General features: G+C 50.4%; 1 protein-coding gene across 2 annotated transcripts in view; it reads right to left on the reverse strand.

The window, feature by feature from the left end:
- The window catches only part of PTPN9 (protein tyrosine phosphatase non-receptor type 9), a 30,026-nt gene extending 6,970 nt beyond the window's left edge, over positions 1-23,056 (reverse strand). Inside the window, exons 1-9 of one of the 2 annotated variants that reach the window (XM_027768870.1) lie at positions 22,709-23,056; positions 18,730-18,819; positions 17,867-17,991; positions 15,400-15,505; positions 10,638-10,748; positions 7,553-7,619; positions 7,291-7,438; positions 1,947-2,040; positions 425-491 (exon numbers count right to left, since the gene is read on the reverse strand). In XM_027768870.1, coding sequence (XP_027624671.1) covers positions 425-491; positions 1,947-2,040; positions 7,291-7,438; positions 7,553-7,619; positions 10,638-10,748; positions 15,400-15,505; positions 17,867-17,991; positions 18,730-18,819; positions 22,709-23,041 — 1,141 coding nt within the window. In that variant the 5' untranslated portion in view covers positions 23,042-23,056. Of the gene's footprint in view, positions 1-424; positions 492-1,946; positions 2,041-7,290; positions 7,620-10,637; positions 10,749-15,399; positions 15,506-17,866; positions 17,992-18,729; positions 18,820-22,708 lie in introns of both variants that reach the window. The other variant, XM_027768868.1, reaches the window with a different exon arrangement.
- Positions 23,057-23,921: the final 865 nt, after the last annotated feature.

Here is a 23,921-nt window from a genome sequence, read left to right on the forward strand (position 1 = left end):
TACATGTGCTCAAAATCCCAAGAGGAGAATAGAGGAGAAGGGATTATGGCATAACCATTCCCCCTGGAGGGTGATTTCTAACTTTCTGTCTCTCTGTCTCTGTCTCTCTGGTGAGCACACACATTCTACAGCAAAAATCTCTTAAAAAGACACAGCAGAAAACCTGCACCCGTGTTAGATGTATGTGTAAATCTCCAGCTCACCTCTATGCAGTGAGTTTCCACGCACACCTGGGTCAGAACCTTACACCTTTTATCTCGCTTCCTTAACCACCACCGGTCCTTATGAAAGGCCAGGATCTGGTGGCCAGACACCAAGTCACGCCAATTCAAGTACTATTTCCTCCTAAAATGATGTCATCAGGTGGCACAAAGAATTGCAGGCTTACGACAGAAAACCGATAAGGGAGTACCGGGCAACTTACCTTGTGTACCAATGTAAGCATTCTTCTGCTTGTAGCCATCCATGAAACTGGCATTGATGTAATCCGTCTAATGATAAAAAGGAGACACCACTGAAGTTGTTTCGGATAGATCATTGAGTAGGAAAATGATGTACCAGATTAAATAAAGTCCAAGGTGTAAATGTTCTCTTCATGTCAGGCAGAGAATTAGTAAGAAAAGGGCCAATTCAAGCCTTCACTTCAACAGTGCCGAGACAACTGGAAATCGACACGCAGAAAAAGCAACCTCATCCCTTCCTCACACCATACATAAGACTTAACTCAAGACAGGTCATGGGCTTAATGTAAGAGATTACAACTATAAAACTCCTAAGTAAATACAGGAATAAACTTTTGTGATCTTGGTTTAGGCGAAGTCTTTTTAGATATGAAACCAAAAGCCCAAGTGTGACATGAGGTAGACAAAAGAAAAGAGACAAATTGGATTACATTAAAATGAAAAACTTTTGGGAGGCCAGCGGGTAGTGTGGTGAAGGCGGCTGTACCACATGGCTGACTAAGCAACCAATTGCTTGAAAAACATGCTGGGCACATGTGCATGTATGCCCAAAATCCCAAGTGTTGAAAACGGAGGAGAAAGGATTGAAGTGTGGCCATCCTCCCAAGGGAGCGCTTCCTCACTTTCCCTCTTACCCCATCTGGTGAGTGTGCATGCCTTATAGCAAACTTAAAAATAAATAAATAAATTAATTAACTTCCGGGGAAAGGCAGTCAGGAGCACAGTAGTAAAATACCAATGCTCTACAAGGCAATCCCAAGTGGGAAGGTTCCCAGTTCAAGTCTTAGAGACCTCCAGGAGTACAGCAGGCACACACCTGCCCAGGATTCAAGCCTGAGTAAAAGCACGGGGGAAAAGGGCATCACGGGGGTTGCACTCTGTTGGAAGAAACAAATAAGACTTTTTTTGGGTAAGGTATTTTTGCTATAGGGCATGTGCGCTCACTGGAGAGACAGAGACAGAGAGACGGAAAGTGAGAAATCACCCCCTGGGGGGATGGCCAGACAGCAATCCAGTTTCCTCATTCTCCTCTCAGGATTTTGGGCACACGCGCACAGGCCCCTAGGATGAGTTTCAAGACCCCAGGTCCAGGACTCATATGCCCTATAACAAGAATCTCTCTTTAAAAAAAAAAGAAAGAAGTGCTTTTTAATGTGCGCAGATATGACCAAATGATTACAACAAGCGGTGGAGTAATTGCATGTCTGTTCCTAGATATGGTGACTTAGCACACATCAGCACCTACGATACGGCAGACCTGGGACTGTGCATTCACCTAACGAACTTCACCTCAGGTCCACCCGCACCATGGGGTGGGCACTCAGGGACGTCCTCTGGTCCCAAGCTGGTTCGCATCAACATCGGAACGGGGCCCTCGCTCCCTGGCTGCGGGTCCCCTTCGTGCTACCTGGGTCTGGGGTAACCTTCACCTTGGTGAAGGCTCGGTTTCCCCCAGTGCTCCTTAAGGTGGCACTCCTCGGTTACCTGAGGGTGGCCGCTCCGCTTGGTCAGCTTGACTCTGGTTTGGTCCAGGCAGGGTACGTCTCCATAGCGGTTCTTTTCCAGGTTTCCTGGGGACCTGGAGGAGGTGACAACACCAGCTACAGCAATTCCGAGCGGGGACTGGGTGTCTGTCCACGTACAAAGTCGGGCACAGCCAACACGAGGGCGGATGCCATTTACTGTCGGGGCAGGGAGGCGTAGCTTTTCCCCTCTGGTCTGTACAGCTTTCTATCATTTGACTTTTTAATGGTAAGTATATATTCCTTATGGCAATAAAGATATTAGGTCGGGGGCTGGCAGGTGGCGTGGTGGTTAAGGGCACTGGACTCCTCCACGTGGCTGACCACAGCTCGAGTCCTGGACCTGGTGGCTTCCTTTCTCACTTTTCCTCTCTCTTTCTCTCACTCTACTGCTCTCTGGTGAAATTTAAAAATAAATAATCAAAATAAATAAAGTGAAATAAAATCATTCTTTTTTTTTGGGGGGGGGAGAGGTTTTTTTTGCTATAGGGCGTGTGCGCTCGCCAGACAGACGTAGAGACAGAAAGCGAGAAATCACACCCCCGGGGGATGGTCACGCCGCAATCCCTTCTCCTCCATTCTCCTCTCGGGATCTTGGGCATGCACGCACACGCGCCCGGTGTGAGGAGTTTTCAGCCACCGGGTCCAGGACGAGAACCGCAGTCGACTACGTGGGAGTCCAGCGACATAGCCATTACACCAACTGCTGGTTCCCATAAAATAATTCTTTAAAAAAAAAGATACTGGGTTGACAGGAAGGAAATGATGGATTTTTGCACAGAAAGACATGTCATGACCTTCCTAATAGTCTAATATTTCCATTTAAAAGAGAGAGAAAGGGGACCAGCAGACCGCTGGACTCCCACATAGTCGACCGCAGTTCAAGTCCTGGACCCGGTGGCTTAAACTCACGCCGGGCAGGTGTGTGCCTAAGATCCCAAGAGGAGAAGGGATTGTGGTGTGGCCCGACCCCTGGGGGATGATTTCTTACTTTCTGTCTCTGTCTTTCTTTCTGGTGAGTGCATGTGTGCCTTATAGCAGAAAAAAAAAAAAAAAAAATCTCAAAAAAAAGAAAGAGGAGGAACCAGCAGATGGTGTGGCAGTTACATGGTTGGACTCCCACACGGTCGACTATGGTCTGAGCCCCGGACCCAGTGGCTTGAAACGCACGCCGGTCATGTGTGCATATGTACTCAAATCTTAAGAGGAGAATGGAGAAGGGATTGCAGTATGGCCATCCCCCCCTGGCGGGGGAGTGATCTCTCACTTTCTGTCTCCCAGTCTCTGTCTGTCTAGTGAGCACATACGCCCTATAGCAAAAATATCTTTCTAGAAAAAAAATATTTAAATACATAAACGAGAGGAGGGGCTAGCAGGTGGAATGATGGTTAAGGCGCTGGACCCCCACTTGGCCGACTGCAGTTCGAGTCTCAGACCTGGCGGCCTGACAATCATGTCAGGTGTGTTCCCAAAATCCTAGAAGGCGAATGGAGAGGAAGGGGTTGCAGCGTGGCCATCTCTCTCATTTCTCTCCAGTTAGCACACATGCCCTATGGCAAAAACTTAAAAAATAATAAAGAGAGAGAAAGATTGGCCCCAGAGGGACTAAGGTAGAAACTGGTACTGAGAAGCGGGGTGCTGCTGCAACAGACACCTAAAGATGAGGAAGCAGTTTGGGAACCTGGCAGCAGGCAGAATTAGGGGGTGCTTGCTGTGGGGGAGCATGAGGGCAATTGGTGAGGGGAGCTACAGGGAACCCCGCAGGCCTGGAGACTGCCCAGGCACCTGTGGTCGGGACATCGGCAGAAATGTCACGGTCCAGCCATCCCGGTGTCTCCTGCTTCCTGAAGAGCTCGCGTGAAATAACAGGAGAGGGAGAGAAATGGGCTACAGCACCAGCAAACCTCACTGCAGATTAAACCCTCTACCGTACACGTCTCAACAGATGCCGAAAATAACTCTCTTAAAATTACAGGTGAACAATGCGGGTTGACAACACTCGTCACCTCCACTCTGCCCGGAAGCTTCACTGAGATGACTATAAAGAACCTCTTTAGGGGACCAGAGTTGTCGTACTGGCTATGTCATTGGACTCCCAAGTAGTCAACTGTGGTTCGAGTACCAGACCCGGTGGCTTGAATTCAAGCCGGAAGCGTGTGCGTGCGTGCCCAAGATCCCAAGAAAAGAATGGTGGAGAACGGATTGCTGTGTGGCCATGCCCCTGGGGGGTGATTTCACGCTTTCTGTCTGTCTGTCTCTCTCTCTCTGTCTTTCTGGCAAGTGCACGCGCCCTATAGCAAAAACCTCTCCCAAAAAGGGGGGGTGGGGAGGGAAGAAAGTACCTCTTCAGTACGAACCCAAAAAGCACACCAATGGAGACACTGGGAGACAAAAAGATTTCAACCACTGACAGAGAACAGAGGAGAGGACATGGGTGGAGCTGTTGGCCAGGTGCCGCAGGAGGACCAGGGAGCTATCTGCAGAGACAACGTGACTCGGGAACCCCCACACCCTGGAGGGCAAGGTGGGGCACAGTGCTAAGAAAAGGAAGTAGATACACCCAGCAGAGAGAGGGTGGGCATCTGCTCCAGGCTCCCTGCTGGCCAACACCCACACCAGGGTTGGGTCCAGCGGGCAAGAGACTGGAGAACTGCTCTCTGGAAGACCTGCCCGGCCCCGGGGAAGAGTCCTGACACGGGGTGTGGCTTTTATTAGGAAGCTCGCCCATGCACACAAGCCATCCCCACACTTTTAAGGACCTCACTTCTAAGTGTGAACTAATGGCCAAGGAGCCCCAGGTACTTAAGGCAAGTCCCTCCCACAAGGACCCATCTCAAACACATGAGGAAAAGCACAAACGAGAATCACTCAGAGAAAATTACTTCCAAAAGGTTATAATGGATATCCTCAAAGAGAAAAAAAGATACTAAGAATGAAACAAGAATAGGAGGGTGTGAAAAAGGAAAAAGGAACAAAGAAGAAAAACCCTCGGGAATTAAGAAGGAAAGAAAAGTTCTTGGAGCAGCCCTGCTTAAAATTTCTGAGATAATGGGGCCAGCAGGTGGCGTGGTGGTTAAGGCCCTGGACTCCCACATGGCCAACCTTAATTTGAGTCCCAGACATGGTGGCTTCCTTTTTCACTTTCCTTCTCTGTCTCCCTCTGGTGAATGCACATGACCTACAGCAAATTAAAAATAATGATAATAATAAATAAAATAATTCTTCTTTTTTTTTTTTTTTTTAATGAGAGGTTTTTGCTATAGGGCATGTGCGCTCGCCAGAAAGACAGAGAGAGACAGAGAGACAGAAAGCGAGAAATCACCCCCCGGGGAGATGGCAACGCCGCAATCCCTTCTCCTCCATTCACCTCTCAGGATCTTGGGCACGCACGCATACATGCCCGGCATGAGTTTAAGCCACCAGGTCCGGGACTAGAACCACGGTCGGCTACATGGGCATCCAGCGACACAGCCATTAGGCTAACTGCTGGTCCCTAAATAAAATAATTCTTTAAAAAAAGGTCTGAGATAAAATTATTCCCAACCTAGAATGTTTGGGAACATAGAATATAAGTGAAGAAAGAAGATACGGGACCAGGAAACGAGACCTGACAAAGGGAAAAGGGAAAGCTGCAGCAAGAAAGCTGAGGAGCAGGGCTGGGGAACAACTCGCCTCGGTCCAGACTGGCGTGGAAGCACAGAAAGTTCTACAGGTGAGGTCTGCAGGGAAACCACGGAACCGACTATCTCACGTCTGAGCCCTTGGAGAATGGTGACAGTGGAAATCCGATTACGCGCACAGAAATATAATGCGGACAGGTACACAGAAAACTGAAAGCAGGGCTGGCTTGTGGCCTGGTGGCTAAGGGAGCCGGATCCCACATGGTCGACAATGGCTGGAATCCCTGTACTGGCAGCTTGACAAACATACTGGGTGCCCGTGCGTGAGTGTGCATATTCCAACAGTGTGGAGAAATGGAGGAGAAGGGATGGTGGCATAGCCACACCCCACTGTGTGGGAACTGCCCATCCTGTAAGTACATACACCCGGCAAATAAAAATAAAATCGAGATCCCTAATTTTCAACACATAGAGCTCACTAGCTGGAGAGATTTTAGCTATAGCCAATTATAACATGGTTAAGGAAAAAAAAAAAAAACACGGCAAGAAAAACAATCCATGCTCTATTGCCCACAAGCGGTCAGGAGCCAGAGTTACGAGCTGGCCAGATGGGTCATGGCAGGGCCTGGGTCCTCTGGCAGGAGAGCCCCAGAGGCCGCTTTCTTCTCCGACTGGGATTGCCCTAGGGGCTCCAGGACTGCTCTTCGATACAAGGCCAGACTACAAATGCTCTGAAGAGACACTTTCCAAATGAACTGACTAGATCTCATGCTAAAGACAGCAGAAGAGCAGCCCCCCTCCTTTTTTCTAGACTTTTGCCATAGGGCACATGAAGTAGCTGAATAGAGGCAGAGAGGGAGAGTAAGAAGTCACCACCATCCAGGGGTGGCCACACTGCAATCCCTTCTCCTCCATTCTCCTCTTGGGATTTGGGGCATGCACACACATGCGCCTGGCGTGTTTTTCAAGTCACCGGTCCAGAACTCGAACTGCAGAGGTGGCCATGAGGGATCCAGCGCCTTAACCTTCACGCCAGCTGCTGGCCCCATTCTGAGCCTACCTTTTTCTCTTTTTAACACTTGCATTTCAGGGATAGGCATTTCAGAAATATGCCCATGATTATAAGGTTCCCCTTTCGTTATCCAAGACCTCCAGCTGTTTCAGAGCGTAGGACGTGGGCAACGTGCCCCAGGGCAGTTCTCTTCCTGGCTGAGACCACAGAGCAGGCGAGAGTGATGCTCCTTATCACAGCGAGCGCTTGTGGGGCGGCTTCCATTCTCCTCTTGGGATTTGGGGCATGCACACACATGCGCCTGGCGTGTTTTTCAAGTCACCGGTCCAGAACTCGAACTGCAGAGGTGGCCATGAGGGATCCAGCGCCTTAACCTTCACGCCAGCTGCTGGCCCCATTCTGAGCCTACCTTTTTCTCTTTTTAACACTTGCATTTCAGGGATAGGCATTTCAGAAATATGCCCATGATTATAAGGTTCCCCTTTCGTTATCCAAGACCTCCAGCTGTTTCAGAGCGTAGGACGTGGGCAACGTGCCCCAGGGCAGTTCTCTTCCTGGCTGAGACCACAGAGCAGGCGAGAGTGATGCTCCTTATCACAGCGAGCGCTTGTGGGGCGGCTGTGGGGGCAGGTACGAGCGCCCTGCTGATGGGCGGCCAAGCCCTGGCTACTCACATGGAACAGTGGAAAGTGCCCACAGGGTTCTCCCGGCGGATGTCTTCGTACTCCTCGTATATCCCCCGCTTCTGCCTGGTGTTTACATAGTCCACCAACTCTTGGATGGTCATGGCGTGGGGACCTGGAACATGTACCGAGTCCCAGTCTAAGGCAGGAGGGAGGGAGAACAGGATGATCTCATCGAAGGGGTCTGGGTGGCCATTCACCTGGGGCAGGAACTGGAAATTCCAAGTGGCGAGGTCGATTTTGACGTACCCACCCAGGTTTTCTGGAAGGCACTCCCTGGGCAGGTGCTGAGTGACCTCGGAGGTCTTTAATATCTGAATCTGGAAGGCCAGAAAGAACCAAGTGAGCATGGGGAGGGGAGAAGAAATCCAGACGGTGAAGGGACTGAATAAATACGCTTGTACCAGGACAGGAGTGGCTCGGAACACTAGGTGCACTCGTAAAAGGAGACTGCATTTCGCCTGCCGGAGAGGCAAGTGCGGTGAGTTTCCCAGATAAACGTCTCCACTTCCAGAGGGTGCGTGGAGTCCCCTCCTGGGACCAGGAGCCCCACACCCACCTTCCTAGAGGAAGGCACAGCAAGCGGAGGCCTGACCTGTGAACAAGGCTGTTATCTCCGAGGGCCACACACTAAGGCACACAGGCACCCGTGCTCCGGCAACCAAGTAAGGCTGCCCGCCATGGTGACCAGTCCTAGGCCTAACAGCCTATGTCCCGTGCGGCTTGGACAGGCTCCCCTGAGAGCGGGACCTGCCAGCCACCCCGAGGCAGGGTAGCCCAGCAGCCTAGCCATCCTGCTCAGGTCACTCCACTTGGACACAGCTGGACCAAGGGCTCGGCTGGTGCTCCCGAGAGTCCCTGCAGGATGGCAATGCTGTCCCTTCTCTCTTGCCGTAGCCTCATTTTTGGAACTCCTTTCTTCCCTACTCTGTCTCTTAGTTGGGGTCCTGGACTCCCACATGGCAGGCGGCAGTTTGAGTCCCGGATCTGGTAGCTTGCTTTCTCATTTCTCTCTCTCTCTCTCTGTGTCTTTCTGGTGAGTGCACATGCTCTGCAGCAAACTGAAGAATAATAATAATGATAAATAAAATTAAATAATTCTTTTTTTTTTTTTAAAAAATTAATAAATTTTTTTTTTTTTTTTTAAGAGAGATTTTTGTTATAGGGTACATGTACTTGCCAGAGAGAAACAAACAGAAAATGAGAAATCACTCCTCAGGAAGGCTGGCCACATCGCAATCCCTTCTCTATTCCCCTCTTGAGATCTTGGGCACACACGCCCACGTGCCCTGCGTGAGTTTGAAGTCACTGGGTCCAGGACTCAAACTGCAGTCAACTACATGGGAGTCCAGCAACATGATCATTACGCCATGTGCTGGTCCCAAAATAAATAATTATTTTAAAAAAATAAATGAATAAAAACAGCTCTTGGCTGGCCTCTTCTATGAAGCCCTCCCTGACTGCGACATTCTCGCTATGCTCCTCTCCTGCAGAGGCCAGGTCCTCTGCAAGCCTGTCCTTGTGCTCCTCAGGGAGGGTGACGGCTCTCCCCTATTCCTCCAGGGTAAAGACGCGGCACCCTCGAGACTTAATTCCCATGGGAGCAATAGATGGTGTAGCGGTTACATGGCTGGGCTCCCATATGGCTGACCGCAGTTCAAATCCTGGACCCAGTGGCTTCAAACTCACTCTGGGAGCATGGACGTGCCCAAGATCCTGGGAGGAGAATGGAGGAGAAGGAACTGCGGAGTGGCCATCCCCCGGAGGGTGACTTCTCACTCTCCCTCTTATTATCTCTCTCTTTTCCAGAGCATACGTGCCCTAAAGCAAAAGCCTCTATTTAAAAAAAAAAAAAAAAGACTTAATTCCCAGGCTCCAGTGCCTGGACTCTGAAGGTGCTCGATATATTCTGAGTTTATTGCACATGTTAATTCCTGTCATTCAAGCATAGGAGCTTGCCTAAGGGGTAGAGTCTCCCAGAGTTATCTCAGGAAAGAGCCCAGCCCACCGGGCTCTATCGCCACGTCTCTTACGTAGCTTCCTTGGAACCAGGGGTCTCCTTTCCCGCTCCAGCCCAAGCCACTTCAGCTACAAAGATCTGATTCTCACACACTCGAGCCCGTAGTCTCTTACTACCAAGATCTCGGAAGTGATCTCCAAAGGGTGTCTCTTTATCCTCCCATCATGCCAGTGCGACACCCATCCTGTCAAGGGCTGTGATCAGCGTGTGAGAACACAATCTTTCCATCTAGGCGCACTCAGGAGATCATAAAAGAATTATGGTAATTTTGGATAACACGTTTAAAATCGGGAAGTAGTAAGTTGTTTTCAGAAAACATGCGGGGCCAGCAGATGGCGTAGTGGTTACGTTGCTGGATTCCCACACGGCCGACCACGGTTTGAGTCTTGGACCTGGTGGCTTAAAACTAACAACGGGCACGTGTGTGTGCACACGCCCAAAATCCTGAGAGGAGAATGGAGGAGAAGGGATTGTGGTGTGGCCATCCCATCCCCAAAAGGGTGATTTCTCACTGTCTCTCTGTGTCTTCGGTGAACACATGTGCCCTATGGCAAAAACCTCTGAGAGAGAGAGGAAAACCCACCAAGAATAAAGATAGAGGGAGAAACATTGAGACTCTCCTCCACCGCCCTGGTGGTCCAAAGGACCGCGTGGCCTTTCCGGGTGAACAGATTCGAACGCTGATTCGACTGGAACTATGTTAGGGTTGTTCCGGAGCCCGGGCCGAGCGGCACCTGCTATACCAGGGAGCGGCACCTCCCTTCCTCTCCAGGACACATCCCTCCCATAAGTCCTACCTTATCCAAGCTTCTTTGGAGAGCGAGCAGAAAAACCACGTCTAGTTCCTCACTTCAAGGAGCTCGTGGGACAGCAAGAGCCATTCTGGGGCCAGCAGGTGACGTAGTGGTTAAAACGCTGGATGCCCATGTGGCCAACTGTGGTTTGCGTCCTGGACTCAGTGGTTTGATACTCATGCCAGGTGTGTGTGCGTGAGTGCCCCAAATCCCAAGTGGAGAATGGAGGAGAAGGGATTGTGGTATGACGAACCCGGAGGGGTGGTGGTGATTTCTCGCTTTTTCTCTGTCTCTTAGGTGAGTGCATGCACCCTAAGAACAAAAATCTCCCTTTAAAAATTAATAAGGAAAAGCAAGCCAGTTTGTACCAAGCTGACGGAACAGAGAAGGGAGTAAACACACCAGCAGCAGGAAGAGCCCTGGAAGGAGTCTCTGAAGATGGACCAGTAACCGGCGGGCTTTCACCAGGAGAGACGGGAACGCGTCTCTGCACCTCTGAAGAAGAGAACACCGGCCGGCCTTACCCGCTCTCGGACTTTGTCCTTCAGGAGGAGGCTGATGATAGAATAGGGCACTCGGAACCATATGGGTGCTCCCACGATCAGCACCTTCTTCAGACGAGCTGGAAATGCTCCCTGTGGAGAAAATGCACAAGTTCAGGCCTCATGGGAGCCGTGCCTATGCAAGCCCAAACCTAGCTTTTTTGCTCTTCTCCCCATTCATATCCAGCAGGGGGAGTCTACAGCCTAATTCCGGTTTCGCCTGAGCTAGAGAAATGATTAACAGAAATAAAGACGCCCGGCCTCCTTAGCACTGGCTTCCTGACGCCACTGCTGGACAGGCCACACCACATAGGAGGCCTGGGACTGACTCGCAGGCCATCCAAGAAGGTACGGGTGGTGGTGTGTGTCTGGAGTCCCAGATCCTCAGGAGCCTGAAGCAGGAGGATCATGACATGGCAAGATCCTGTCTAAAATAATTACGATAAAGGAATAAGAAGCTGATTTATCTTTAAAACCAAGGATATTCAGTTTACCTCAATCATAAGCTTTATGGATCAAAATGATCCTAACTTTCTTATCAATAGTTATCCTACACATCAATATACGCAAACGAACCCTAGAAAAGTTCTGCTTCTAAAATGAAAAACTGGGACGAGCAGAGTCATAATGGTCACATTGCTGGACTCCCACAGAGTCAAACGTGGTTGGAGTCCTGGATCTGCACCTTAAAACACGCTGAGCAGGTGTGTGTGCGTGCTGAAATCCCAAGAGGAGGACAGAGGAGAAGGGACTGCAGCACAGCCATGCTCCTAGGAGGTGATTTCTCCCTTTCTTTCTCTGTCTCTCCGGTGAGCTCACATGCCCTACAGCAAAAATTTCTGATTTAAAAAAAAAAAAAAAAAAAAGGACCAGTGGATGGTGTAAAGGTTATGTTGCTGGACTTCCATGTAGTTGACCACAGTTTAAATCCTGGACCTAGCAGTTTAAAACTCATGCCAGGCACGTGTGCGTGCATGCCCAAGATCCTAAGAGGAGAATGGAGGAGAAGGGACTGCGGCATGGCCATTACCCCAGGGTTGATTTCTTGCTTTCTGTCTCTCTGTCTTTCTAGTGAATATATGTGCCCTATAGCAAAAATCTAAAAAAGAAAAGAAAAGAGAAAGAAAGAAAAGAAGAAAGAAAAATTAGGGCCAGCCAAGTACTGTGGGGGTTAGGGCGGCTGGACCCCACATGGCCAACTGCATAGCTCCAGTACTAGACCCAGTAGTTTGAAAAAAAAAAAAATGCCAGGGGCCAGCACGTGGTAGGGCTGTTACAGGAGCTGGATCCCATAAGACTGACTGCACAGTTCGAGTCCCAGACCCAGCCGCTCAGAACACACTCCATGTTTGCGTGCAGGCGTGCCCTAAATCCCAAGAGGAGAACGGGAGAGAAGGGATTAAAGCATGCCCATTTCCCTCTGAGGGGTGATTCCTCACTCTCTCTCCCTCTCTCTGGCAAATGCTTGAGCCCTATAGCAAAAACTAACTAACTAACTAACTAACTAACCAACTAACTAACTAACTAACTAATTCAGGGGCCAGCAGGTAGCATGGTGGTTAAGGGCGCTGGACTCCCGTGTGGCTGACTACAGTTTGAGTCTCGGGCCTGGCAGCTTGCTTTCTCACTTTCCTTTCCTCTCTCTCTTATTCTGTCCCTCTCTGGTCAAATTTAAATAAATAAATAAAGTTAAATAAAATAATTCTTTAAAAGAAAAAAAACTCCTACTAAGGGGCCAGCAGGTGACATGGTGGCTAAGACACTGGACACTCCCACAGGCCAACCATGGTTTGAGTCCTGGACCTGGTGGCTTGCTTTCTCACATTCTCTCTCTGTGTCTCTCTCTGGTCAAATTGAAATAAATGAATGAATAAATAAAATGAAAAATACATAATTATTTTTTAAAAACCTACTACTTCATAAATAAACAAACCATAAACAGGCATTTCACAGAAGAAAACATACATAGCTAATAAATTTCTGAATACTTCATCTTTTTTTTTTCTTTTTTTGGAGAGGTTTTTGCTATAGGGCGCGTACGCTCACCAGACAGACAAAGAGAGACAGAAAGCGAGAAATCACCCCTCCCGGGGGGATGGTCACGCCGCAATCCCTTCTCCATTCTCCTCTCGGGATCTTGGGCACACATGCACATGTGCCCGGTGTGAGTTTAAGCCACCGGGTCTGGGACTCGAACCGCGGTCAACTATGTGGGAGTCCAGCGACACAGCCATTACGCTAACTGCTGGTCCCTACTTCATCTTATTAATAACAGAAATGTAAGTTATATCACAAGATACCACTGCTTATATTCTTGATTGGGAAAAAGTCTGATTTTGAAAGTGTTGGAGAATGTGTGGATCATTGGGAATTTTCACACACGCAAAGTGGGTTCAACCACTTCAGAAACAATCTGACATTATCTTACGTTTTTAGCTTTGCCATAACATACACTTGCTGGAGAAAGACAGAGAGAGAGAGGGAAAATGAGAAATCACCCCGCCCCCAGGGATGGCCACACCACAGTCTCTTCCTCCCCAGTCTCCTCTAGGCACGTTTTTCAAGCCACCAGGTCCAGGACTTGAACTGTGTTGTCAGCCATGTGGAATCCAGCTGCCTTAACCGCCATGCCACCTGCTGGCCCTCGAAGCTACTTTGTACAGTTGAATCTCCATGGATCTGACGATTCAGCAACCCACTCCCAGGCGTGTTCTGGAGCATGCTCATGACTCAGCGACCCGCTCCCAGGTGCGTGTTCTGGAGCGACCTCACGACCCAGCAACCTGCTCCCAGGTGCGTGTTCTGGAGTGATCTCACGACCCGGCAACCCATTCCCAGGCGCATTTCTGGAACACGCTCATGACCTGGCGACCCGCTCCCAGGCGCGTGTTCTAGAGCAGAGCACGCTCTCCTAACCAATGATATTGCCATCACGGCGGGCAAAATTAGTTGGGGTTTGGGAGTGGAGCTGGAACAAAAAACAAGAATCTTCTTTTTATGTATAGAGAGTACGTAGATGGGGCTGCAGCTGTCCAGATCCCACGTGGACAACACTGACAGTGGTTCAAATCCTGGACCCCGCGGCTTGAAAAATGCACAAGTTGTGTGTGACCATTACACTCTCTGCTGGCCCCACCTGCTTTTCCTGAAGAAGCAGGTACTAGCCGTCATGTACAGAGGCCCTCGGAATTGAAGACGAAGTCTCAAGTTCCCAGGTCCGGGACTCAAACCATGGTTGACTACAAGGGAGTCCAGCGACATAGCCATTACGCCAACTGCTGGTCCCGATACAGAATGTATCTACAGCACTAAGATGTCATTAGAGAAAAGATGAAGGGCAAGTGTCTAAAAAGGTCGCTTTGATAGGCAATACTAAAAAAGGTTAAGAAATGCTGTTCTAGAGACACTCTTGCACCCATTTACCAGGAGATATGTACGAAGATGTTCAGAGGGCCAGCCCACAGCCTAGTAGTTAAGCCCTGCGCGCAGGGAGCCAGATCCCACAGATGTGACCGGGGTTCAAATCCCAGCCCCAGCAACTTGAAAAGCATGTTACATGCACATGTCCGAGTGTCCAAAATCCTGCTGTGAAGGAGAAATGGAGAAGAGATTGCACGTGACCATGCACCCCACTGAGGGTTCTTATCCTCTCTCTGGTGAATCCACGTGTCCCTGGCAATAATAAAACATTCGTCCATGATGAGGAATGAAGAGGAACGACCCTGTTAATACAGCAAGCACAGTGCACGGCTCAGCGTGAATGTTAGTGATACGGGGTGGCAAAAGCAAGCCCCGGAAATAACACACAGTACCAACCCTCGTTTTAGGAGGGCTGTGGAGGGACAGCAGGTGCCATAATGGCTATGTCGCTGGACTCCCATGTAGTCGATCGCAGTTTGAGTCTCGGACCTGGTGGCTTAAATTCACACCACCAGGCACAGGTGCATGTGCGTGCGTGCCCAAGATCCCGAGAGGAGAACGGAGCAGAAGAGATTGTAGTGTGGCCATCCCTCCTGGGGGGTGATTTCTCGCTGTCTCTCTCTGTCTTTCTGGTGAGCACATGCACCCTATAGCAAAAACCTCTCCAAAAAATAAATAGGAAGGCCATGGCAGAGCTACACAAGAAAGTAAACGCTTGTGAGGGTGCGGCCGACGGTGTGCCGAGGAAGTCCCAGAACAAAGGCCAGGCGGATGCCCGCACCACGCTTCATGCTGCCGTGATTCCTGAGCTCTGAGAGGTTGGCCATGACTAACGGGCCAGCAGGGGGTGGTGTTAGCACCCAGAACGCTCCTGTGCCTTTCTCACTCGAATTCTCCCCCTTCACTTTCAGCACCTTCGCTTTTTTTTTTTTTTTTTTTTTTTTGCCATAGGGTGTGTGTGCTCTCCAGAGAGACAGAAAGTGAGAAATCACCCCTGAGGGGGAAAGGCCACGCCTCAATCCCTTCTCCTCCATTCTCCCAGGATTTGGGGCACACATGCACATGTACCCAGTGTGAATTTTAAGATGCCCAGTCTGGTATTCAAACCGCGATCGACTACGTGGGAGCCCAGCGACGTGACCATTACACCATCTGCTGGCCCCACCATTGCTTTTCCTGAAGAAGCAGGTACTAGTCGCCATGTACAGAGGGCCTCGGAACTGAAGACGATGTCTCAAGTTCCCATCGTCCCTAACTTTCCCCGCAGGAGAGAAGACAATGTCTGCATCTCTGAAGGGAGCTGAGAGGCCTCCCGCAGCCTTACCTTCAGCAGGTTGAGGACTTTCTTGCCGAGATCCAGCTCGAAGTTGGCATAGTTAGAACCACACATGTCATAGATGAACACCAGCCCATTCCTCTGAGTCTCAAAGCTGCAAACCAACCATTGAACAGAAGCGTTTTAAGTAAAAAGACGATAAGGCAGGTTGCGACCCTAAGGCAAAAACAGAGTATGGACCGTATCTAGGGTAAATATGACTGCCTGCAGGGTCAGCAGGTGGCACGGAGGTTAAGGTGCTGGATCCCACATGGTCAATTCTGTGGTTCGAGCCCTGGAGCTGGTGGATTAAAAAATACTGAGGGACCAGTAGATGGCGTAATGGTTATGTCACTGGACTCCCACAGAGCCAACTATGATTTGAATCCTGTATCCAGTGACTTAAAACTTACACCGGGGGACCAGCAGATGGCGTGGATGGTCATATTGCTGGACTCCCACATAGTCAACTGCAGTTCAAGTCCTGGGCCAGGTGGCTTAAAATTCATGCCAGGGGGACCAACAGATGGTGTAAAAGCTATGTCACTGGACTCCCATGTAGTCGACCACGGTTAGAGTCCTGGACCTAGCAGCTTAAATTCACACCGTGTGCATGTGCGCCCAAGATCTTGAGAGAAGGGATTGCGGCGTGGCCATCCCCCCCGGACGGTGATTTCTCATTTTCTGTCATTCAGTCTCTCTCTGTCTTTCTGGAGAGTACAAGCGCCCTATGGCAAAAATCTCTCTCTCTCTCTGCAAAAAAAAAAGTATATATATATGAAAGGAAGGAAGGAAGGAAGGAAGGAAAAGAAAAGAAAAGAAAAGAAAAGAAAAGAAAGGAAAGGAAAGGAAAGGAAAGGAAAGGAAAGAAAAGAAAAGAAAAGAAAAGAAAAGAAAGGAAAGGAAAGGAAAGGAAAGGAAAGGGAAGGGAAGGGAAGGGAAGGGAAGGGAAAGAAAAGAGCTGAAGAAAGCTGCCTCCAGGTCTCTGTACCTTCCACCATTCTCTCTGCTTGCCAGCCACAATGCGGTGCAGCCTGATACCAGCCCCACATCTTTGGGTTTCACAGGTACCAGAATCATAAGCCAAATAATCTCTATTCTTTATGAATGACAGGTCTCAGGTAACTCTGCCAGCAACGTCATAGTGGACTAAGACAGTGACGGAGTTCCACTCCTGGCCCACATGCTACGGGACACACCGAGAAGTTCAAGACAAGGTCCCTGAGGCTGGTTTCAAAAGAACCAGTGGAATGGGCTCACGGGGGCCACCAGTGAGACCACTGGCTGAGAGCCCTTGGCAGGAGCGGAAGGGCAGGGAAGTGGACACGTATGACAGACACTCTCTCCACCTGCAGATTTAGTGACTGTCCATTACGGCGTGTTAAAATGAAGGTTCCCTGGAGCCGTCCGACTGTGTGGTGGTTAAGTGCTACGTAGAGGAAACGGGATACCACGTGGATGACCAGAGTCTGAATCCCAGCAAAGCAACCTGAAAAACCTGCTGGGAGCATGTATGCCCCACATCTCGATGGGATGGAGAATCCAGGGAAAAAGGGTTGCTGGCCAGTGCATGTGTTTCCGTGCCCCTCCCACGCAGTCTCCCTGGCAAGCACATGTGCCCAGTTGCAAAATTCAAAACTAAAAACAAACAAGCAAAAAACAACAGGGCAGGCCAGCCTGTGACCTGATGGTTAAGGAGCTGGGTTCCACTTGGCCAACTGTGCAGTTCAAGTCCTGGACCAGGGGCTTGAAACGCACGTGGCCAGGCGTGCACATATGCCCGGTACCCTGAAAGGAGGGAAAGATGGAGAAGGGATTAGGCATGACCATCCCCTTAGGAGTGCTTTCCCCCCCTCCGTCTCTCTCTCGTGAGTGCACACACCCTCTGGCCTTTTTTTTTTTATTAAATAAAAAAGCATTATTTCTATTTTACAGATAAAGAAACTAAGACCTTGGAGGGTTTGATACGAACCAAAAAGAATCAGACCACCCTTCCCTTGCTCCCTTTCAGCTTTTCGCAACACACTTGAGAATTGCTAACAACTGGCTTTTTGGCTTCTATTATTCTACAGTAATAGCCACTATCTTGAAAGGATCTGGAAACATATTAAGCCCTTGTTTTTGTTCTGTTCTGTTTTGTTTTGTTTGATTTTTGTTTTTGCAATACGGTGCATGTGGCAGAGAAAAACAAGAGAAAAAAAGAGACAATCGCCCCCTACAGGGGATGGCCACACCGCAATCCCTTCTCCTTCATTCTCCTCTTGGGATTTTGGGCACACAGACACACACCCGGCATGATCTTCAAGTCGCTGGGTCCGGGACTCAAACCATGGAGCCGGCCAAATGGGATCCAGCGCCTTAACCTCCACGGCACCTGCTGGCCCCCCAGAGCACATTCAATGCCTCGTTGAATTAATCAAGGCAAAGCCTGTTGCTCTCTCTGGAGAGAGCAGGTGAGGGGCCTGCCGGTGCTCACCTGTCCACAGCCCTGTCGAGCAGGTAAAACAGAGCCTGCAGTACCACGTGCTGGACTGACTTGTGAGGATGGTGCAGCCTGGCGGTGAAGAGGGCGATGGAGGCTCCGGTTGGATCCCGCACATTCTAGAGCGAATAACACAGGAGCATTTAGCAATGAGGAAGAACATCGTGATGGCCACCAAGGCTTATCCCGGATCAAGGCGGGACGCGTGGAGAGGACAGGTGCTGGCAATGCCACGACACGCATCTGCTGCTCCCCAAAGGGAGACCGCTTGTACGAGCCAGTGCCTGATCCTCCAAGCAGCCCTGGGCCCATACACTCCCGTGTTAAGGAAAATGCCCAGGTCCTCTTTGCTCGTCAACTGCAAAGGCAACAAAAAATGGTTCCCCGCTAATTTCCCAGGCAGGACAGCAAAACCAAAGCCAGCAGCAGGGAGGAGCCTTGGAGCAGGACTGTGGCTCCCATGCTGTGCCTTCAGAGTACCACCACACCCTCCCCGAAAGGGCTGAGGTCTCTACAAAGCGGAGAGCGAGTTAAACAAGGAAGGATGGTTTTGACACACCACAGGCCCATTCCAAAGGCCTCAGCTGGCCTGAACAGACCAGAAGAAAGTTTCTAAGTCCACTGTGCAACAGGGCCTGCCAATTCAATGATCGATTGTTCTTAGTAACTGTAATTTCCAGTAATGACTCAGAGTTCAATTATGCCTAGAAAGATGTGCCGAACTGCATGGCTGCTTCCCATCTGCCCTGAGTGCGGAGCCTCCCCGGATCCAGGATAAGGTGGCCAGGAAGAAAGCCCAGATGAGGGGACAGCTGTGAAGGGAAGTAGGGAGGCAGCGTAGCGGGGTGCGGACTCACTAAGATGGTGAATTTTCCACTGAGGATCTCGGAGCGAAGCGGTTCCTCATGAGGTTTCAGCTTCACGATGCCCTCCTTCCTCCGTGTTTCCTAAGAAGGAAGCACGGCAGGATAAATTAACGTGCAAATACTGTGCGTTCAGGACAGCTCCACAGAGGCACCAACCCGCAGAGCTAAGAGACACGACAAGCCACTGGCCAAACCACGAATGATCAGAATTCCTGCCCAAAGCCGCCCGGTCAGTCCCATACACGAGGTGTTTTTTCTGAACCAGGAAGAATCCTGACCCCGAAGGCCCAACCAAAATGCAACACGAGGGCGCAGGATCGCAGCTCTTACGCAGGCGGTCGCCAGAACACTGACGGGACATGAAACGCCTGCAGGAGCCGTGCATCCTCCGGGCCAGGCCGGGCCGGGCCCCTCCTGTCTGAAGCAGCCTCCCCACCTGACATGGTCTCCAGCAGCAGCTGCTGTGACGTCACTGTCCTTCACTCTCACGCCGCCCGGCTCCCTCACCCTGTCCCCAGCCCACTGCATTCTGGTTTCCTCCTAACTAAAGACTACACTGAAAACTCTTCCTGCCACAACGACCAGAATGTTCATGTCTGGGAATCCGTGGACACGTCAAGTCCCTTTTTAAATGACAAGGTTGAGGGGCCAGCAGGTGGCGTGGCGGTAAAGGCGCTGGCTCCCACGTGACGATCTTCATGGTCCCAGTCCTGGACCTAGCGGTTTGAAAATCATGCTAAGTGCACATGTGTGCCCAAAATCACAACAGGGGGAGTGGAGAAGGGACAGGGACGTGGCTGTCTCCCTGGGGGATGATTCCTCACTCACCCCCCTCCTCCATAAGCACATATGCACGATAGCAAAAAAGAAAGAAAGAAAGAAAGAAAGAAAGAAAGAAAGAAAGAAAGAAAGAAAGAAAGAAAGAAAGAAAGAAAGAAAAGGAATTCACAAGGCTGACCACTCATACTCCCTATTTCTGAAGGCACGCTGTTCCTTTGTATGCCATGATGACAAAAACATGTGCATATGGGGACCAGCAAATAGCGTAATGGTTATATCGCTGGACTCCCATGTAGTCAACCGTAGTTTGAGTCCTGGACCCAGCGGCTTAAATTCACTCACGCCCAGTGTGTGTGCACGTATGCCCAAAATTCCGAGAGGGGAATGTGAGAGAAAGCATTGCAGCGTGGCCATCTCCTGGGGGGTGAGTTCTTGCTCTGTCTCTCTGACGAGTGCACACACCCTATACCAAACATCTCTCAAAAAAGAAAAAATACACTGTGTACACACACACACACGTATTTCCTTGGTTTTCCTATTTCTTCAGCTACTCCTTCTCCATGTTTTTTGTGGCGTTATAATAAACCAGGTCTTTGTTTATATTCTTCTCCGACCCACCCCAAGATCAAATACGAATGCCTTCAGAGCCAAGGCAGCAGGTGAAGATGAAGACAGCGGTGGGCTCACAGGGGACGGGGAAGGCACGTCCCACTTACAGCACTCAAACCGAATAGCCTTTTAAAGAATTATTTAACTTTATTCATTCATTCATTGTAATTTGAGAGAGAAAAAGAATGAGAGAGAGAGAAAGTAAGAAAGCAAGTCACAAGGTCCGGGACTCGAACTGTGGTCGGCCACGTGGGAGTGTCCAGTGCCTCAGCCATCACGGCACCTGCTGGTTCCCTCAAACTAAATTTTTAAACAATACTGGAAAGCAAACCGACCCACAGACAGGTACAAGTGAGTTTTAGTCTAAAGCTAATCTTGATGCCTGTTACCCTGGTTTTTTCCCCCTTCTTTAAATTTAGGGAGATTTTGTAGCTCTTCAGGATTTTCCAATCCCCAAGTAACATGCTTTGCAGTATTTTATAAAGGACACAGCTAACTGAAAAAGCAAACTTAAGCACAGAACCAAGGGGCCAGCAGGTGGCGTGCTAGTTAAGGGCACTGAACTCCCACATGGCTAACTGCGGTTCAAGTCCCGGACATGGCAGCTTGCTTTTTCATTTTCCCTTTCTCCCGATCAAATTAAATAAATAAAGTTTAAAAAAATTTTGAAAGCACAGAACCAAAATCTATACCCCCTCAAAAAACATTAAACCAAAAATCAAAAACAAAGTAAGGCCCAGCAGCCATGGTACAGGTGGTGGCCTGCTAAACTGCAATGCTGGAAGCCAGGCCAAGTGTGGGTTGAGATCCCCAGGAGGTCTCAAACACACCAGGCTTGCACTCCCAAGATTCCTGGCCAGCGTCAGCACTGGAGGAAGGGGACTGTGGTGTGATGGACCTTGTCAAGGGTGCCTCTCTCTCTTGCAAGCGTGCATACACACACACACACACACACACACACACACACACACTTCCTCATGAATAAACTTTGAAAAAAACCCAAGTGCTGGGGTCAGCAATGCTGAATTTCTTTTCTTTTTAAAAAAAATTTCATTAATTAATTTATTTTTAATTTGACCAGAGAGGCAAAGAGGTAGAGAGAGAGGGAAAGCAAGAAAGCAGGTCGGCAGGTCCGGGACTCGAACTGAGGTAGGCCACGTGGGAGTCCAGCACCCTTAACCACCGCACCACCTGCCAGCCCTGGGGTGCTGGACTTTTCTGTGTGGCTGACTGTAGTTCAAGTCCTGGACCTGGTGGCTTGCTTTCTCACTTCCTCTCTCTGGTCAAATTCTTTTTTTTTTTTTTTGAGAGATTTTCACTGTAGGGCGCGTGCGCTCGCCAGACAGACAGAGGAGAGACATAGAGACAGAAAGCGAGAAATCACCCCCCAGGGGGGATGGCCACGCCGCAATCCCTTCTCCTCCATTCTCCTCTTGGGACGCACGCACACGCGCCCGGTGTGAGTTTTAAGCCACCGGGTCCGGGACGCGAACCGCGGTCGACTATGTGGGAGTCCAGCGACATAGCCATTACGCTAACTGCTGGTTCCCTCTCTGGTCAAATTCTTTAAAAAAAGAAAGAAAAGAAAAAAAGATAAATAAAAATTAAATAATTATTAAAAAAAGGAAAAGAAGTCATCTTTTCCAAGAAAAAGCAAAGCGCTGAGGCACCATGTCCATTAACGTCACGGTCGCGAGCCAGCGGACTCTGGTGCGCTCCTCCTCCAGGTAAAGGCCTCCGTCCTGCACAGCCCACTGCACTCAGAAGGGTCTGAACAGTGCGTTCTTACACGCTTGGGGTCCTGGGGCTGGCCGGTGGTGTGGTGGTTGAGGCACCCCACTCCCACAGGGACACCGCTGTTTGAGTCCCAGACCCGGTGGCTTGCTTTCTCACTTTCCCTTTCCTTTCTCTCTGCGTCTCTGTAGTCAAATTAAAATAATAACAATAATAACAACAAATAAATAAATAATCTTATAAAAATCCCGAGACCCTGAAAACCAATGGAGTAAAGGGAGTGTGTTGTCAGAGACCAGTAAGAAGAACTGGGACTCGAACCTCAGGAGGGGGACTCCAACCCGGCCACAGGATGGTGCCGGCCACTCCATCTCTATCTTCAGGCGTGGCCTCCTGCCTACAACACGGACCCAGGCACCCCCGTGTGGCCAGAGCGGCCAGGCCCATCCCCGGTCCTCACAAGGGTGCTTGGGTATCAGACCATTTTTCACTGGCGTGGAAGAGGACACTTAGAAAACACGTAGGGACCAGCAGGTGGCATAATGGTTCCGTTGCTGGACTCCCACGTAGTCGACTGTGGTTTGAGTCCTGGACCCAGCGACCTAAAATTCACACCAGTCATGTGTGCGTGTGTGCCCACGATCCCAGAGGAAAACGGAGGAGGGACTGCGGCGAGGCCACCCCCAGGGGTGATTTCTCGCTTTCTGTCTCTCTGTGTCTCCAGCGAGCACACGTACCCTACAGCAAAAAACCTGTCTTGAAAGAAAAGAAAGCCGAGTGTGCAGAGTGCAGGAGGGAGCAGGGCGACACGCAGGCCGGGCCCGGGCCTCACCCTCCGGCCACGTACCCGGTAGGAGTGGAACAGCTCCATGGCGCGGAGCACGTCGAACTTCCTGGCCATGAGGAACTTGACGGCCACGTTCCACGAGAGGGGGGAGACGTTGTGCTGCACCGTCCACTTGTTGACCTCCTCGAGGAACTGCTGGGTGGCCTGTCGGAGGAGGAGAGGAGAGCCATTAGTTAAGAGCAGGGCTGGCGTAGGGCACCGAGACAGGCAGGCAAGTGAGAGCTGCCGTCCTTCCCCCAACCCAGACAGGTCGAACCCAACGTCTGCTGGGACAGCAAAGGCCAGAAGTGGGGCTGGCCAGGTGGGATGGTGGTTAGGGCGGCTGGAGCCCATACAGACAAGCGTAGGGTTGGAGTCCAAAAATCGGGACTTGAAAATACGCTGGGCGCACGGCCCAAATCCTGAGACGGGAACGGGGAAACTGTGATGTAGCCACCTCCCCAGGAGCCCCTCTCCCCCAGAGGATGCAGCACAGGGGCGCCTGAAGCAGCAGCCCAGGGCTCCCATGCAAGATGCACATCACTGGCCCCAAAGCTAAGCCTCTAGCAGAAGGCGTTTTTTGTTTTCAGTGTGGCTGGGCCTTGAGGACTGAGGGGGCTGGGCCCTGGGCCCTGAGGAGGGGGCTGTGGGACGCACAGGGCGGCGCAGGAGTCCCCGCGAGCCGGATCAGACAGGAGCCATCAGAACCGCAGGGAAACGGCTCTGGCTTGGGAAGGAAAAGAGCTATTTGAGAGCAGCAAAACTATTCAAGAATTCGACAAATCAAAAGGCCAACTGTTCCCTGTGGACTGACCCCACAGGACCTCCTCCTGCTGCGGCGGCCCCGAACGGGCACTAACAGCTCCTCTGTCCTGGCAGGGCTGGGGAGGGGTGGGAAGTTCCCGTTGTCACTGTCTGACCCCACACTGGCGCGATGCCTATTTTGAGAACTGTTCTCACCTCTCCCTACTGACCCGTGTTCTCGTATGCTTTCCTGCCCTAGTTTTCCTCACACTGTAGTCTACTTCTACTCTCGCCATGCCATCCCTTCTGCTCCTTCATTCTGGAATGATTTTAAACTGAGATTCTGTGTGCCTACATGTTGAAATGCTCCAAGTTTTCTACACAGCTATTGTCTCTTCCATCCAGAAACGTCTCGCAGCTAGCTGCTGCCACAGGAAGGGGGGCCTGCTGAGAATTCTCAACTTTATTTTTCTTAGCAGAGAGAGAGAGA

The sequence above is a fragment of the Tupaia chinensis genome, unplaced genomic scaffold, assembly GCF_000334495.1.
Source record: "Tupaia chinensis unplaced genomic scaffold, TupChi_1.0 Scaffold000078_1, whole genome shotgun sequence".
Taxonomy (NCBI): domain Eukaryota; kingdom Metazoa; phylum Chordata; class Mammalia; order Scandentia; family Tupaiidae; genus Tupaia; species Tupaia belangeri.